Source organism: Furipterus horrens, unplaced genomic scaffold (assembly GCF_987537825.1).
Source record: "Furipterus horrens unplaced genomic scaffold, mFurHor1.1.pri manual_scaffold_9, whole genome shotgun sequence".
Classification (NCBI taxonomy): Eukaryota; Metazoa; Chordata; class Mammalia; order Chiroptera; family Furipteridae; genus Furipterus; species Furipterus horrens.
This window is the reverse complement of record NW_028327179.1, coordinates 30,599,077-30,617,275: the sequence shown is the minus strand read 5'-3', so window position 1 is coordinate 30,617,275 and position 18,199 is coordinate 30,599,077. Positions and strand designations below refer to the sequence as shown.

The following is an 18,199-nucleotide window of genomic DNA, read 5'->3' as shown; positions in this document are numbered from 1 at the left end:
CTGAATGGCCAATCCCATCATGACCTTCTAGCACCTGGGACCTGCATCTCTGTGTAGCAAGTGTTTGGCACCTGCCTTGCCCTCCATGAGGCCTTTGTCCCATACCACTGAGGCCCCACCTGCCTGACATCACCGTGTCTGGCCACTGGCTCTGTGGGAGCTTTGGCGCCTGCCCCACTGTTGTCCCAGGGGCCAGGTCCTGCTCAAAGTCAGTACGGGAGCCACCCGGCTCCTTCCTGGACATGGCCCACCTCCTCAGGGGACCTTTTCAGCTTCTCTTGGAAGCCCGAGGCAGGTGCACTTTCTCCATGTCTGCCCTGGCCACCAGCCTCACCAGTCAGCTGTGAAACACTGTGAGGTGGAGTGGGCACAAAGCCCTAACCAACAGGCTGCTGCACCTGGAGACATCCCAGAAAAGAGCTGGCAGCTAGCAGGGGTGTAAACCCAATGTGCTGAATTACTAATGAATAAAAAGGGAAGGAACTAATGGAAATCAAAGCATACTGAATTGCTCAGAAGGAACATACATATATATTAATTTTAGAATTTGTTAAACATGTGAAATGTTTAAAAACGACTATTAAAATGAAAACAGAAGCCTGGCTGGTGTGTTTCAGTGGAATGGGCGCCACCCTGTGAAGCAAAAGGTCACCGGTTCAATTCCCAGTCCGGACACATGCCTGCGTTACAGGACAGGTCCCCGTTTGGGGGCATGCGAGAGGTAAAATTGGTCAAGGTATCTCTTACACACTGATGTTTCTCTCCGTCTTTTTCTCCCTCCTTTTCCCTCTCTCTAAAAGGAAATAAATAAAATCTTTAAAGAAAGAAAACAATAGAATTAGCTATAACTTCCAAGTCAGTAGAGAAAACACAAAGTAAAAATATTTCAATCATTCCCAAATAAGTCACTCTAATATTAGAAAAGAAGAAAAAGCAGGATAAATTGAAAGCGAAAAGTAACTATTAGGAAAAAGTACAACTCCATGAGAAATATAAGTAATTGATCAGTTCAAGGCAGATATTTTCAGATTGTGTTAAAATATCCTAGCTGTATTGTTTAAAGAGACTTGTAACACATAAGAACCCAGAAATATGTTTAAAAATCAGTTTGTTAAACATAGGTATAGCTATATTATTATCAAACAAAATATACTTAAAGGTTTAAAAAAAGAGAAAGACATTGCTAAAGTGGAGCCTGTAACATAATTTAATACTCTCATTCCCTAAGAATACATAACATGATAATTCTAAATTACTTTGTGCCTAAAAACAAGCCAAAATGGACATAAAGCAAAAAGAGAAATAATTACAAAAGAAATTGACAAAGTGAGTCAAGGCAATTGAATGTACTTGGATGCAGAATATATTAAAACAACTTTTTTAGGAACTGAGAAATAAGTAGGCAAAACAAGTATGTGAGCTTATAATAGATAAAAGCATTGAAAATTGGAGAACAGCATTGAAAAATTGGAGAATAGACATATTTCAGGAACAAAGGGGACATTTATGATAACTGACCACATATTAGATGATATCTTTCTTGGAATATATAGTTTTATGGCAAATGTCCTATAAGAAAATAGTTTCAATAAGACCGTTAAGTAATCTAAGTTTTAGTGAACATAAGCCATAACCTCTGATTTTAGTGATATTAATTACATTTGCAAATATAAATTTATGAACTTTTCTCATGAAAGTCAAATTTTGAGTATTGTAAGCTGATAAGGTTTGATTAGTCTCTTTGTGTTCTAGGCAGTAGGTTATGGAGCTTAGGCCATTCTGGGAAAGGAACTGTCTCTAGGGAGAAATTTAGTTTCACTTACATGGGAAATTTCATAGAGAAGAACTTGTTATTCCAATGAAGATTTTGTTTAGTAGTAGTGCCCTGGCTGGTTTGGCTCAGTGGATTGAGCGTCGGCCTGCGAGCTAAGTGTCGCTGGTTCGATCTTCCAGTCAGGGCACATCAGAGAAGGAAAACTCTGACTCCAAAAAAAAAACCTCCGCTGCCTTGCTGCATACCTCTTCAGGGGAAAGGCTAAGGGAGTAAACCCCGACAGAAAATCCGGAGCCGGAGTCCCTAAGGCGGTTTGACGTTGTAGTCAACACCGGCAACTCCTGCGGCGCACCTGAAGCCAAGCTGTATTGACTCCGTCTTTCCCTTGGACCCTTCAGCTGCGAAGAGAGGGGGGGTCTGCTGCATGGGCAACAGCAGACCCTCCATATCACCCTGCCCAGGCTCTGTAGCTTCAGCTCCACTGGAGAGGACACTCCAGCGTCATCGCAAGATGTCGATTCAACATGGGAGGAGACAGATACCATGTCACTCCCGAGTCGGACTGCACAGCCATTCTCGGCGGTGCAGATAGACTCTTAAGAAGCTACACCATCATCTCTCGAGACGGACGGCTGCCGACGACGATTTGAGAAAACGATTTCAATTTAATCTCAGATTTGGTCACACTATTTTCAAGGGATGTTAAAAAACAGACATATATAGAAAATTCTTTTCTCCTGCCTTCCCACCCCAATCCAAGAAACCTTTTTTATTGTGATTGCTTTTACCCCTTACAAACATCTCAAACTATCACCACATTTTTAGTACTTTTGATAATTCACCACGGATATTTATCTCCTGAGTCATCCAGTATAGTTAGAGTTGTGGATCCTTATTCTTTGATATTATGCCCTCCTTTCTAACTTTTCTTTTGTCAAGCTTTTCATGTCCGCCGGTTCCTTTTCATATGATGCCTGCAAATGTAGAGGGTGCTCCATAAATTTTTGTTGAATGGATGATACTTGTGCTTCAATCACTTTCAAAACATTTACTTGGACCTAACATTTTACTTCTCTTTTTTCTCTTCTCTCCTCCTCTGCCTTCTCTCCCTTCTTTCTCTCTCTTTTGTGCAACCTCGCCTCTTACAACTAACTAGTAATTTAGCTGAGTGACATGGTAACTATTTTAGTTCTAATTTTATAGTAAAATAATATTACTTCTAATTATATAGTAAAATAATATTCATTTTTGCTGCCATAAATTTCGTGATTGTACACAGGATACTTTAACACACTAATTATTTCTCCAATCCTCCTCAATGAATCTATAAAGCAAAATGAATTTTATAATGCAATTGAAAATCCTGGTAGAATAAATTATGTGGATGATAACTGACAAAAGATAGTAACAACGCTGTGCTAAAGAGGCAAGTTCAGATTGTATTGGGGATCTGCTCTTTTCTGTCTCCTATGGTTGTTTCTTAACCTTTTGCATATCATCACTTTCCAGCATCATTCTTTTCAGGTTTGAGGGAAAATATCAAATGTGAAATGAAGGTGCTGTGTAATTTATCCTTATTCAAGTGTTGGGTTTCAAATAATTTGAATTGGTTTTAACCATCCTTTGGGTAACACCACAATATAAACCAGATGAAGCGTCCTAGTCTTATGCTCACCCTGCAGGAAACTCTCCCTCCTGGAGGACCCATCCGTGTCCCTGAGGTGCCCTCAAGCCTGGAATGGCCCTGAGTGGAAACTGCCATCTTAGTTGTTCCCACCTGTCATAATCCCATGGCCCGTGGGTTCGTCTCTGTGTGCACACTCTTGTGTCACTCTTCTGAGCAGATTTTTGCTTGTTCACCCCTTAGTATTTTCATATACAGTTAGAACTTCACTTTCTAGGATTTTGGGAAGACTGTGGGCCGAAGTTCATTAATGTTGCTCCCTTTCATTCATTGTTGGCAGCTTTGTTTACGTAAGCCCTGTGATGTAGAATATTTTTAAAATTATTTATTTATTTGTTTATTTATTTATTTATTTTTAGAGAGAGGGGAAAGGAGAAAGAGAGGGAGAGAGACATTACTGTGTGGTTGCCTCTCACTCGCGCCCCCAACTGGGGACCTGACGTGTAACTTAGTCATGTGCCCTGACTGGGAACTGAACCAGTGACACTTGGCTCGCAGGCCGATGCTCAATCCACTGAGCCACAGCAGCCAGGGCTGATGTAGAATTTTTGTTTTTGTTTCTCCTTGTCCAGTGCATCATGTCCATAACAGTACGCAAAGCCCAGAATAATCCAGTTTATATAGTTTTATTAACCTTACCCCGTTGATGCTGGTTTAGAGATTCAGAATTGAGGGGCGTAAGAAACACCAGCCTGTGGCTGACGAACAGCGGGGTGGCACAGGTGTTTATCAGCATGGGGAAACTGCTGAGAAAATGGCCAGCACTAGATACCTTTACAGATGAGCGAGGTACGTTCCCATAAATTCCATTCCAGTACACAGTGTTTCCAGGGGAAAACAGGCTGTTCTCCCTGCTTAATTCTGGAAGATATTTGGAAAATCCAGATTATATGCATTCTTCATACTCTGGGTTGGTCTGTTGCAGAGAGCTGTCCATTTAATTTTTACTGCCAGGACTTTTCCCTTGTCTTTTCTGTGCTTCTAATTATGAGCCAAGACTTGAGAGCGATTTTCAGTGTTTCTGTTCTGTTAGGTTGCATCTAAAAGTTGTCCTTTCTCAGGAAAGGAAATTTGAGAAAAAAGAAATCATTTCTTCAAACCCTCCTCAATTTAATATCACACTCAAGTTTTGATCTTCAGTATTTTCTTTCATATTCTAGACCTGTTGGACGCTTTGCTTTAGGACTAAACTACTATCCTTTTTCTGGAAAAACAAAATTTTTTTTCATGAATTCATCTGCACAATTATTTTTTTCTGACACTGTACCTTCTGCCATAGTCTCAGTTGTCCCTATTAAATTCAACTTGTGGCTCACTTAACTAACATGTACTTAACAACCTTCACTGGCAGAGAGGAATTTGATAATAATTGGAAATCATGCTTAAGCTGTGTGTTTTAAATCAAAATTATTCCTCTTATTCATTCATAGATTCACTTTTATTATGTGAAATTGGGCTCTCATAAAAATTTTTTCTGAGCCTCTAGCAGAATTTTTTAAGAAGGATTTTTTCTTAAGTGTCTAGCACATTTAAAGTTTTCATTAGATACTAGAATGTAAGATTCATTAAAGTGTTTAATATTCTCTATGAACTGATTAGACTATTGCTTCTTTATTAAATCCCCTCTTAAGTTAGAAACATACTTCATATGCACACAGTGAGACATAATGGCTTCTCTCAACTACAGCCACCAGGCAATTTGTAGCTTCATTTCTGCAATCTCAGAAACAGGTTAAATAACCAAAGAAACACAAAAACTCACTGGTCAAGATTTCAAAGGACTATTTTCCTTTATAATGTCCAGGAAATTTTTTAATGAAATGCTTTGAGCTCACGAAAAGACAAAGAAATTAAAGGATAACAACTCTATTTTTTAGAATCGTCTTTCACGTTATAATAGGTAATGATGATAGATTTCTATAATCCCAATAGAGGTCTGGAATGGTGAGATTATAAAATTACATTCCCAATCATTGTTGTTAACAGTGGAAAATTATTTATTGTTGTTGTACAAATTAGATCCAGAATTAAACCGACCAAGAACCAGTTAAAAAAAAAATCTAAAGTACTAACTTAGAAAAAAAAACATAGTAGCAAAGGTAAAATTCCATTGCTGCTTTAGAAACACTCTGGAGATTAACCTAAAATGTGGCTGGTCTTAAACAATCCATGAAGTGCATTGCTGTGGTAATACAATTGAAATGGCTTTGAGAATCTCCTCTGGAATCTTGGTGGAACCTTCAAATTATTATAGGCTAAAAGTTAAAAATGATGACTTTCATAAATATAAAATGAACATGTATCAGACTTTCTTCAACTCACTAATTAAGAGAACATTTTAGGAGTAGCTATTTAAAAGCAAATTAATAAAATGATGTTAGAATAACATTGCAAGTTTGATGCAGAACTGGTTAATATTCTCCAGAGAAATAAACTATGGCCTATGGGATTATCTTTTCTAACAGAAAGAAAGTATCTGAATTTTTTTCAGAACAAAATCTACAAATTGACATGCAGCTGCACTATATGCAGGGCTTTTAATCAATTTTAAGTAGTGGATCATTTAAAATATATTTCCCCAAATTATCCTTGAGTGGGCCTGTTAAGTAATGTACCTACATGGCAATGAAAGGAAATGTTGCTCTCCTTTTATTCATATTTCCAAGCTTTAAATAATTTTACTTAATACATGGTACAACATGGTATATGTAACACTTGCCCGGGGTTATTATAGTAGAAATCAAATTTTATTGATGAGAATAGTCTGCATGATAAAGATACCAGTTTTCCATAAACTAATCTTAAAAATCAGTATAATTTATTAAAACATGAACAAGTGTTTTTACAAAACTTGGCAAGTAAATCCAAAACAAATTATAAAGAGAAGCTCAAAAATAGCTCAGGAATTTTTGAAGGCCACGAACTAGGTAAAGGAAATTGTCCTATGAAATTTCAACACTGATTATGAAACAAGGGAATATGCAGAGACAGATGACCAGACACTTAGAAACTAACACAGAACCCAAAACATGTTGATGCACATGTGAAAACCGTTACACGTCAATGGAGTAAAATGTGGACTCTTTATTAAATGTTGTTAAGTCAATTGTTTATACACTTGGAAAAAATAAAAACAGATTGCTAATACATTATATTAAAAAATAATTTCTAGGTAAACAAGTATAAATGCAGGAAAACCAAATGTTGAAACCTTTAAAAAATATGTAGAATAATTTTATAATCTTGAGGCTGGAAAACATTTCTTAAAATACAAAAACTAATATAAAGCTAAAGTTATAAATGGGGTTCTGTATATTTTTACATTGTTTTCCTCAAAACCAATTTTTTCCAGAAAAATATGAAAAGATGAGCTACAGATGTGGGGGTAAAACTATTTGAGATGTTAATATACAGGATATATGAAAACATTATATAAACCAATAAGAAAAAAAAAGACAACCCAGCATTAACAAAAATGGGTAATCAACACGACCTAACAGTGTGCAGAAGTGGGCAACTGAATCTTAAATATATGAAAAAACATTCAGCCTTACAAGTAGTTAGGGAAATGCAATTAACATCACAATGTGATATCTTTTTTGCACTGACAAGGTCTGTAGTATGTAAAGGGTATGAATATACCAGGTATTGGTGAGGGTGTGTAGAGTCAGGATTTGGAAATGAAATTTGTCAGTTCGTTCAAGTTGAAAATGTGTCTGATCTTGAACTCAGGAATCCTATTTCTAAGTATATACCTGGAGAAACACACATATCTGTAAAGAGACATTTATGAAATTGGTTATTACGACAGTACTCATAATAGCTAAAACTTAAAATAATACAATTTTCCAAAATATAGATGACTATATTTTGGTATATTTATAAAAATAATAATATATAGTTGTTTAAATAAACTAGCTAAAATTGTATTTATAATCATGGATAAATCTTTATATATAATGTTGACTGAAGCAAACTAAACTGTAGAAAAAGAGGTTTACTATGAAGTTTGAAAACTGGTCGTGTATACATGTTATTCTTATTCATGCATATGTGTTATTTCTATTTCAAAACATCAATAGAAAGGCTAACCATCAAAATTAGTACAATGGTTACCTCTGTGGAAGCAGTGAATGGAATAGAATTAGGGACAAATTATAATAAAGGGACTTCAATTTTTCTGTAGTAAATTTATTATTATTATCTAATAATAATATTTGCACTTATTATCTTAATTCTTTCTTCATTTCTCCATGATTGAAATACTTCATTTTGAGGAATTAAAAAATATATATATATATATAAAACATGTATCTAAATTTAGAAGCTTTCTACACTAAACAACACTAATGCTGTATATTGCTCCTAAACGTAAGTAAATACATATACATGCACACATATACACCTTTATGTGTATATATATGAAATTTATGTATGTGAAGGATTCCCTGCAATTCTTGTTGTTGTTTTTCCTTGGCAAGGAGAGGTTGGAATAGGTATGGAGCCCAAAGGGTGTTTCAGCTGTATCTGTAATGTTTTAAATAGTTTTTAAGGACAAAAAAATGCAAATCTGTCACACGTTAACAGCAGTTCTTTATGACAGTAATATGGATGTTGTGTAAACTGAATCTCTTCATTTGGTATTACTTATTTCTCTTCTTCCAAACAATCTTTTAAAAACATTAAGTGTTTAATTAAGATCTGGATCTGATAGGTAAAAGGCAAATTTTGTATCAATAAGAGTATCCTAAAACTCAAGTATTTTGTCAATTCATATATTGTAAATAGTAATGTATTATAAGAAAAATTAATTGTGGGTAATTTTTCTCTTTTCCCATAGAATACAAGTCAATGACCAGATTGTAGAAGTGGATGGAATCAGCTTGGTGGGTGTCACACAGAATTTTGCAGCAACAGTTCTCAGAAACACCAAGGGCAATGTCAGGTAAACATGTGCTTCAGATATGTATAATTTGGTTCCTTGATGTTTTGTTAAATTTAAGTTTTCTATTATGCCAATACAAATATGTAATTACAATGAGAATTTTATCTAAATGTTAAAATACTTGTCCATAATTTTTAATTTTTTTATTGCAATTAGTTCATTTGAATGTAATTTAAAACTAGACATTATAGTATTCTAGAAAAACAAGAAGATATGGAGTGTACCATGTGAATCAATATGGTTAATTATTGCCCTGACTGGTATAGCTCAGTTGGTTGGGTGTTGTCCTGCAAAGCGACTGGTTGCCAGCTTGATTCCCAGTCAGGGCATATGCCTCGGTTGTGGATTTGGTTCCAGGCTGGGGCATGTATGAGAGGCAATCAATTGATGTTTCTTTCTCACATTGATGATTCTCTTTCTTTCTTTCTCCCTCCCTTACCCACTCTCTAAAAATAAATAAATAAAATTATTAAAAAATATATGGTTAATTATTGAGCTATGTTAGTGTGCCTTATTGCTAATATCATAAGAATTGCTAGAAAGATAGAATGTCTGGTTATATCCTCAATAAATGTCACTTTAGGCTTCAAATCCTTTTAATAAAACCAGCCACACAGCAAATTGAAATAGAAATGATTATGTGTATATACAATAATACGTGTTATTTAGACAAGCTGGCTGAATGATTTGAGGTTAATAAATGTATTTTTGAAAATACTTTTATTGCTTTAAAGAAGCAGGCAAGACTTATCTTTGGTAAAATATAACTTTTCCACCTTTAGTAGAACAGAAGGCATATTGTTTTGTACCTTAAAATTTATATCCAATCCTGGGGTTCTGAAAATTGTAGCTTGGAAAACAAATGAGCCAACTAAGGTCAAAATTTGAAATTTGTTTTGCTTACTCATAGGGGGCTTATTTTTTAATGAAGCGTTGCTTGTGTCTTATACTTCCCCAGACATCCTATGAAGGAATACATTGTTTAGTATGTGTCATTATGAACATGTCTTAGTGTTATCATCAAAATAAAATTGCCAAATATTCTGAAAATATTAATGAGGTAAGTGGTCTAAAAGGGTAAAACTATTATTTCATTGCAGCAAGCTTTATGTTGCACACGCATGTAAGTTCTAGAATTTAGGGTTTTTCCATTGGAAAGCACCCATTAATGCTGAGGAGAATGTTTAAGAAGTAGAATCCTCAATGACTTTTGTGGGTGGTATGTTTATGCTTCAAGAATACTTATAGTCCTGAGGAAGGCGGGAAAGCAATTGGAAAGAGTGCAGGACCAGCCATGCTGTCCTGTCGGTAAATGTGACTGCCCTTCCGGATTGAGGTGCTGCCTGAAGCTGAGACAGCACTTTCCTGTGTCCGTATAGAGCTTGGTTTTGAAGCTGCGCATTACATGTTATTATGAATTTAAAAATGAGGTAAGATACTCATTCAACTTACAAAAACATTTATCAGTTGGAAAAATGTTTGTAGTTACATGAAACCATAGTCATTCCTTCCTTCCTCTTCATGATGTTTTATAGTCTTCTAAAAATATTTATTTATTTATTTTTAGAGAGAGGGAAAGGGAGGGAGGAAGAGAGGGAGAGAAGCACTGATGTGCAAGAGAAACATTCACTGCTTGCCTCTCACGCGCCCCCAACTGTGGACCTGGCCCGCAGCCCAGGCACGTGCCCTGACCAGGAACCAGACCAGCAACATTTAGGTTTGCAGGCTGGCACTCAATCCACTGAGTCACACTAGCCAGGGCGGCTCTCTTCATAATTTTGTGCTGTTATCATTTCAAGCCCTGTATGAATTGCCCAAGGCTACTCAACTGGTCTCCCGGAGGATTTCAGCCTCTCCCTTTTGGAAACTGTCCTCCTCATTCTCACCTCTAATGGAGGAACATGAGCGCAGTATTCAGATATATGAAGGGCTCTTGGAGAAAGCAGTTGACTCCTGTGTAACTCTAGTAGTACAACTAAGATCTGTCATAGAAGTAATGATTCCACATCCGTTTTGTCCCGCTCCTCTTCAGAAACCTTCAGTGGCCTTCCAGTCTAGGTAGAAGCTAAGCTCTTTATCCTGGTATTAAAAATCTTCCATCACTGGGTCTTATCACTTACCTCTTCCTATGGTCCTGGTCTGGTGCAGTCATGCTAGTGTAGTTACCATCCTTCAAATGAGATTTGTGAATTATTTTGTGCTTTTCTCTGACTTTTTTATTTTCCATTAAAAATACTCTGTTTAGAATCTACTTATCCTGAAGAACATAATTCAAATTCTTTTCCCTCCAAAAAGTACTCCTTGACTTTACTGTCTCCTAGTCACCTCTCCTTCCTAGTACACTAACCATTTCAGTTCTTGGACCTTGAAGTTACAGCACATTCTAGTTTCATCTTTTAAAGTCATACATCTTATTTTCCAATTCACTTTGCAAAAATATTGATATCAAAATGGGACCTTATCCTGCTTTAACCCTGGGTCTTAAAGTGATTAAAATTATATAAATGAAGATCTTAATTGAATGTAAGAAAAAAGTCACAATTTTAACTTACTAAAAATAATATTTGAATCCCCTGAATGTATTTTATATTGTAGTCCTTCATAAGGTATTAATGCAAAAACAGGATTCAAAGGCCAAACCTGTTGTTTTAATGAACTGTTTAAAATGAGGATTTAAAATATATATGGTTCTTTATTTCTTATTTATTGGTACCTTAGCTACCACATTCAGTGGTTACGAAACTTTTTTTTTTTAAGAGTATTTAAGAATTACTAAATTTAGTTTGTATTTTTCTAACTACTGAGCACAAATCTGGGAGGAATTTGTTGGAACTCATGGCTTTAAAGAGCCACGAAAGGGAAACATAAATTAGTGGTGATTAGAAAATTGAAACTGAGATTTGGATAGTGATTGTAAGTATTGGAGATCAAGACTGATTTATTTACTGAAAATGTATATGAAATTGGTGCCCGCATTGGATATGAATCAAATTCACACAATGAAATTGTGTGACTTCACCCACACTTACAGTGAATAATTTTTATTTGACCTCTTAGTCTGCTTTATTTTATTAAACTTTGAATTGCTATACCTGAATTTATGAACTAATAGTACTAATGAAGACACCATTAATTGCAATTTTTAACACACTAAGGACATCATAATACAAGTACTGTAATATAATAACTTCCAAGGGTATTTATGTTTTTCAACCTTACATCATTTATATGAATTTAGACCACCTTGAAGAAGGGGTTCAGCTCAAACCACTTCTAGGTTCCTAGGTATGGAAAGCCCAAGCCTGGCTCAGTGCATTGTTAAATGATTATTAGTTCATCTATTTTACTGATATCACTTGAACTATGTACTGACAATGAGTACTGTGCTCATATCATGTCAGTTACTTTAAGTGATTGATTAGGGAGAGGATTCACTTAGAAATGAGGCAACACAACAACAGTGGGAGAAAGATAATGATTGAAGGGGTGGTCACGTAGGGCTCAGATGTAGCCTTCATTATCACCCTTCCACTGGGTCTCCCAGAACGTGTTCATCTCCCGATTTTAAACCACCATGACATGCTCAGGAAGTACCTTGGTACTAAGAAGCCCAAAGTCTGTGTGTGGTAGGGGTGTGTCATAGTGAGTTGGTCATGTAGGTTCATTCATACTACATAGCAGCTCAACCATTGAAAACCCCCAGACTCCACCAAAACCAGGTACAAGTAATAAATCCAATTATTATTGCCAAGCAATTCGGATAGGCTGGTATACCTTGCCTTGAAACAACTCATGGACTCATGTTTTCAAAACGTTGTTTATCCCTGGTTAGTACATTTCATAGCTATGACCAGGGGTCAGCACTATGCTTTAGGCAACTCTGTAAATAAGCACTTTGTTGGTCCAGAATGGCTCTAGATTAATTTATGCTACATCATACATATTGCATAGCACATTCACTTTAGACTCCTTTGGCTTTTGACTTTAAATTCATACTGTTTAATATGTCCTTATTATATATTTCAATGTTACCTGGTGAAACCTAAAAAGAAAATGTTGTAACAGTTATATAAAAACCTATAATCTTTTTGGTGGTTGATAAAATGTAATTTGCAAAATGTAATATGGTTAAAAAATTAGAACAGCTCTGGCCCAGTTGATTTCATGTTTGAAATTCAACCTATGGAATTTTCCATACTAATAGAATAATGGAGAAAAACCATATGCTCATATGTTTATCTCAGTAGATGAGATTAAAAAACAAACAAACAAACAAACAAACAAACAAACAAAAAAACCCCTCTCAGGCAAAGTAAAAGGTTTCCAGTTTGATACCGAGTCAGGGCTCATATCTGGGTTGTGGGTTCAATCTCTGGTTGGGGTGCATATGAGAGGCGACAGATCGATGTTCTCTCTCTACATCAATGTTTCTCTCTCTCTCTCTTCCTCCTTCCCTTTCCTTCTCTCAAAAAAATAAATAAATAAGAAATGTTTTAAAACTCTCAGGAAACTTAAAATATAAGGGAATTTCCTCAATGTGATAATTAGCATCTAAGTGAAACCTACAGCTAAGATACTTAATGATGCAAGATCAAATACTTCTCCTTAGTGGAAGGACAGTGCAACTATGATCACTTTCACCACTCTGTTCAGCATTGTACGAGATCATAGCTAGTTCTGAAGCAAGAACAAGAAATGGAAAACACTTAGATTGGAATGGAAGAAGTAAAACTTTATTCACAGACAACATGGTCCTCTATGTAGAAAATTCTAAGGAATCTACAGAAGTTGCCACTAGAACTGATAACTGAGTTAAGTAAGGTTACAGGAGATAGGTTGATGTATAAAAATCAATTCTATTTCTACATACTAGCAACAACAAAGAACTGAATATTCAGATTTCATAGTATTCATGATAGCATCAAAAACATGGAATATTAAGGATAATCTGACAATATATTGAATATTTCAGCAAAATTCTTCTGAGAGGAAAATATAGACAACTTAAGTGAGTGAAGAAATAGACCATGTTCATGGATCAGAATATTCAGTACTGTTAAGATTTCAATCCCCTGTCCCAAATCTACAAATTAAACACAATCTCAATGAAAATCTCCAAGTTTTTTTTTTTTTGTAGAAATTAACATTTTTTAGAAAAGAACAAAGTTGGGGACTTTCATTGCCTGAAAGCTACACTAATTACATCCATCTGATTTAGGCATAAGGATATAAATATAGATGAATGGAGCAGAATAGGGAGTTCCCGTATAGAACTGCACAGAAATAAACAATTGACTTTTGACTAATGCACTAAGGAAATCAATGGGAGAAATTATATTCACTTCAAAAATCAGTGCCAGAACAATTGGATAACTACATTTTTTAAAAACCCAAAACTTGATCTTCCTTCCACAGTCTATACAAAAATTAATGCAAGATTGATCATAGATTTAAGTACAACAGCTGAAACCATAAAATTTCTAGAAAAAGCCAAAAATCTCAGTTAATCTGGGTTAATAAAGGATCTTTTAAGACACAAAAAGAAAAAGTTGAGAAATGGTCATGTGCATCAAAATTTTAAGCATTTGTTTTGAAAAATACTCTTAAGAAAATAAGAAAAGCAAGCTAAAGACTGAATTTCTGAAAAACATTTATCTGATAAAGGACTATTATTTAGAAGACATGAGAAACTCTTATAGTTCATTAAGAAGATATATAGCCCTATTAAAAAAGTGCAAATCAATTAAAGCGACACTTCACTGAGGAAGATATACAGTTAAGCACCTGAAATGCTGTAATAAAAACATATATCGATCCAAAGACTCATGTTTGCATATTCATAGGGGCTTTGTTCATAAAATTGAAAACTGGAAAAATTGAGTTTAGATGTTCTTTAACTGATAAATTGACGTACACAATTTGTATATATCACAATATACAGGGGTGAAAATGAGTCAGTTAATAATAATAAATACAATAAATAATACAATAATAAACTTCCATGTACTCACAACTGTACACCTGCTTTTGCCTACCCCTACAATTTATTTGTTTACTGTTGCATACCTTATCTTAAGAATAACACTGAAAATTTTGAAACTTTTTAGGAAAGACTTACCAGGATGGAGAGAAGTCAAAACGTTTTTCCTTCTACGTAGAAAAGTAAAAATTCTACAAACTTTTGCCTAAAAACTTAGAAAATTTAAAAAAGACATGGTGACAATTGTAACGCATTTGACAGAGCAAACTGTGGAAAAAGGATGAGGTTTTCTTTTTAACTCCAGGCAGCTGTCCTCGTACTGAGGGGCGGCAGTTATGGAAAGTGATGCAGCAGTGAGATGGGGCTTCAATACGAGAAAAGTCTATCAGAGCATATGTTTGCTCTTTAAAACCATGCACATTTAACTTGGCATGCTTTCTGGCAAGTACCTGCTGCTACGATCATTAAGTGTTCATAATGTTTCTATCCCCAGCGTATTCATTTAATGGCTTTTTTGACATTGGGCTGTATGTACATCACTGCTGGAGGTCAGGATTTGATGGGAATTGTAATTACACATAATAGAAAATAAATTAATCTGAGGGTCTTAGATATCTCTGCCCTGTTTGGAAGACACTATAATGTTAAAAAGAAAATTTTAATGAATTTAGTGAATTTTTATAGATATGAAGATGTTTATTTAGGATTAATACCTGGGCATGTAATTTCTAAATATGGAAATTAAAAAAAATTTTTACTTAAAATCATTGGTATATCTGATATTTCCATTTGAAATGCACTAAATTTTGAAATTTTTTCACTTCATTTATGTCATTTTAATAAGAATTTTGTTGCCATTACACACAAAGGGGAATTGAGACTTCTACTTTTTACCAAAGTGATTTTGGGGTGGAGCATAATGGGATGCCCTATCTAGTGGAGGGCAGTGAAGGAGTTGCCACACTCATGGACATCATCAGTCCTTGTGGGTTTTGTGTTTACATTACTCCTAAGGCTGCAGACAAAGAGGAGCAGCCACTGTGAATTTCGGACCATGGGTAGTAGAACTTTTTTTTAAAGATTTTATTTACTTATTTTTAGAGTGAAGGGAAGGGAAGGAGAAAGAGAGCGAAATGTACATGTGAGAGAGAAACATTGATTGGTTGCCTCTCCTACACACCTAACTGACCCAGGACCAAACCCACAATCAAAGCATATGCCCTGACTAGGAATCCAAATGGCAACCTTTTGCTTTGTGAACAATGCCCAACCAAGTGACCCACACTGGTCAGGGTGAACTTTTTTTCTTGCATATATGAGAATGGTCAACAGTTACTGATGGTAAAAAAGAAGATTAAAAAGAGTGAAAACTTCAAAAACCTACTTTAAAAAAGACTTTGGCTTAATGGGATATTCTCTGGTGTCACTATATGCAGACTAACCTTTTAAAAATTTCCTTTTGTGTTTATATGCATACTTGAGACGTCAACATTAATTTTTAAATATAAAAATGTCATGTCTTGAGAGGAAGTAGCATTTCTAGAAAATATCATTTAAGTTTATACCTATCACATAGTATATAGTCCTTAAAGTAGCATGTGTTAGACATTTAAAAAAAAATCATTCAACTACAATCAAGTATCCCTTAATGATGGGGATATATTCTGAGAAGTGTGTTATTAAGTGATTCTGTCATCATGTGAACATCACAGAGTGCACTTATCAAACCTAGATGGTATAACCTGGTACACACCTAGGCTGTATGTTATGGTCTATTGCTCCTAGGTTACAAGCCTGTAGAGCATGTTACGGTACTGAATTCTGGAGGTGGTTATAACACAATGGTACTTCTGTATCTAAACATAGACAAGGCACAATAAAAATATGGTATAAAAGATTAAAATGGCATACCTGTGTAGCGCACTTGCCATGAATGGAGTCTGCAGGACTGAAAGTTGCCCTGGGTGCATCAGTGAGTGAGTGTGAAGGCCCAGGACATCACGGCCCACTGCTGTAGACTTCGTAAACGCTGTACACCAGCATCGCCAAAAACGTGGAAGTAATGCACTGCGCTGCAACATTATGGTGGCTTTGATGTCACCAGGTGATAGAAAGGTCTCAGCTCCATTGTAATTATGAGACAACTGTTGTATAAACACACAGTCCACCACTGACTGAAATGTTATTATGCAGCACATGGCTGTACTTTTTGTTTACATTGAAACAGAGTATAGAAAAATGTTCCGATGATCAGTATTGGGTTAAATACAAAATTCAAAGAACTAATGCTTACAATTAAATTTAACTATTTCAGGTTTAGATGTTACAGGTCTAGCTTTTAAAAGCAACATTTTCCTAGATGGATATGAAGTGGGTTTTTTTGTTTTTTTTTTAAATAATTTATTTATTTGTTTGTTTATTTTTAGAGGGGGGGAAAGGAGAAAGAAAGGGAGAGAAACATCACTGTGTGGTTGCCTCTCACTTGCGCCCCAACTGGGGACCTGACGTGCAACCTAGTCATGTGCCCTGACTGGGAATCAAACCAGCGACACTTGGTTCGCAGGCCGATGCTCTATCCACTGAGCCACAGCAGCCAGGGCGATATGAAATGTTTTTAATGTTAAATATGTAATATGTTATAGCACACCATATATCTAGCTAGGAAGGAAAAATATGTAAGAGTATGCAAGCACAAGAAAGAAGCAAAAACCTGGATGTCTAGGACTTTGATGTCTAAACACTAGCAGCAAAATTTGTTTATTTATTTATGACTTTTTCCATTGACATTTAGTTCCCTTATAGCCACCCCTGCCCTCCATAATCACCATTTTACCATTTTTCAGCAAATTTTAGTGAAAGTGCCAAATATATCAATACGTACATTTACCAGCACTTGCTAAGTAGAATTAAGTGAAATACTTAAAAAGCTACCAAGTTCAGAGTTAGGTCATAAAATGTGATCAAATATAGGAAAAATGAAACACTTAAAAAAAAAAGTTCAAAAGTATCAATGTCCTTGTGATCCAAAGCTCAAGTCCTGAGAAGTATGAGAGTAGGTCTTGTACAGGTATTTTTCTTTTGTTTTTAAAGATACAGTAGTCCTTCTCTATATCGCAGTTCACTTATCGCAGCCTCACTGTATTGCGGGATTTTTAAAAATATTATATTTAATTATTTATCGTGGATTTTTTTCCTATATCGCGGGATTTTGCGGTACTGTATACATACGTATGTTGTTAAAGTTACGTAGGTTTAAGAGTGTAGAATATGTTTAAGAACATAAGTAGTGTTTATAAAAGTGTGGAAAAGGTTAATAAGGGAGTGGGAAAGGTTAATAAGGGACTGGGAACAGTTTCTAAGTGTGTGGGAAGGGTTTATAAAGCCTTAAAATATATATAAATACTAAAATAAATGTAAGGTTCCTATTTCGTGGATTTTCACCTATTGTGGGCAGGGGGGGTGTCTAGAATGTAATACTCGCAATAAGTGAGGGAATACTGTACATCATTCAGGGTTTTGATGTACATACAATAAATATTTGTTTAAAGAATAGGTGAATGAAAGAACTGATTATGTAAAATTAATAACTATATCCTGATACAACTTTTCCTTTTGTAAGTTAGTTTAATTCCCCATTGAGAATTTTTAAATTGTGACATCAAATGCCATTTTCACTAATGTATCACTTGTATTAGAATAACTTTTGTCTGTAAAACAAAACACTTATAAAGGATTTTTCAACATCAGCTCTCACATCATTCACACAGAACATGTAGAATCTTTATGACTTCAATTCAGCAAATTTTAAGTGCAACT

General features: G+C 35.3%; 1 protein-coding gene across 1 annotated transcript in view; it reads left to right on the top strand.

Annotated features, from left to right (window-relative positions):
* The window catches only part of PPP1R9A (protein phosphatase 1 regulatory subunit 9A), a 266,168-nt gene that overhangs the window by 160,888 nt on the left and 87,081 nt on the right, over nucleotides 1-18,199 (top strand). The window contains exon 5 of the mRNA XM_090287220.1: nucleotides 8,299-8,403. Coding sequence (XP_090143346.1) covers nucleotides 8,299-8,403 — 105 coding nt within the window. The remainder of the gene's footprint in view (nucleotides 1-8,298; nucleotides 8,404-18,199) is intronic.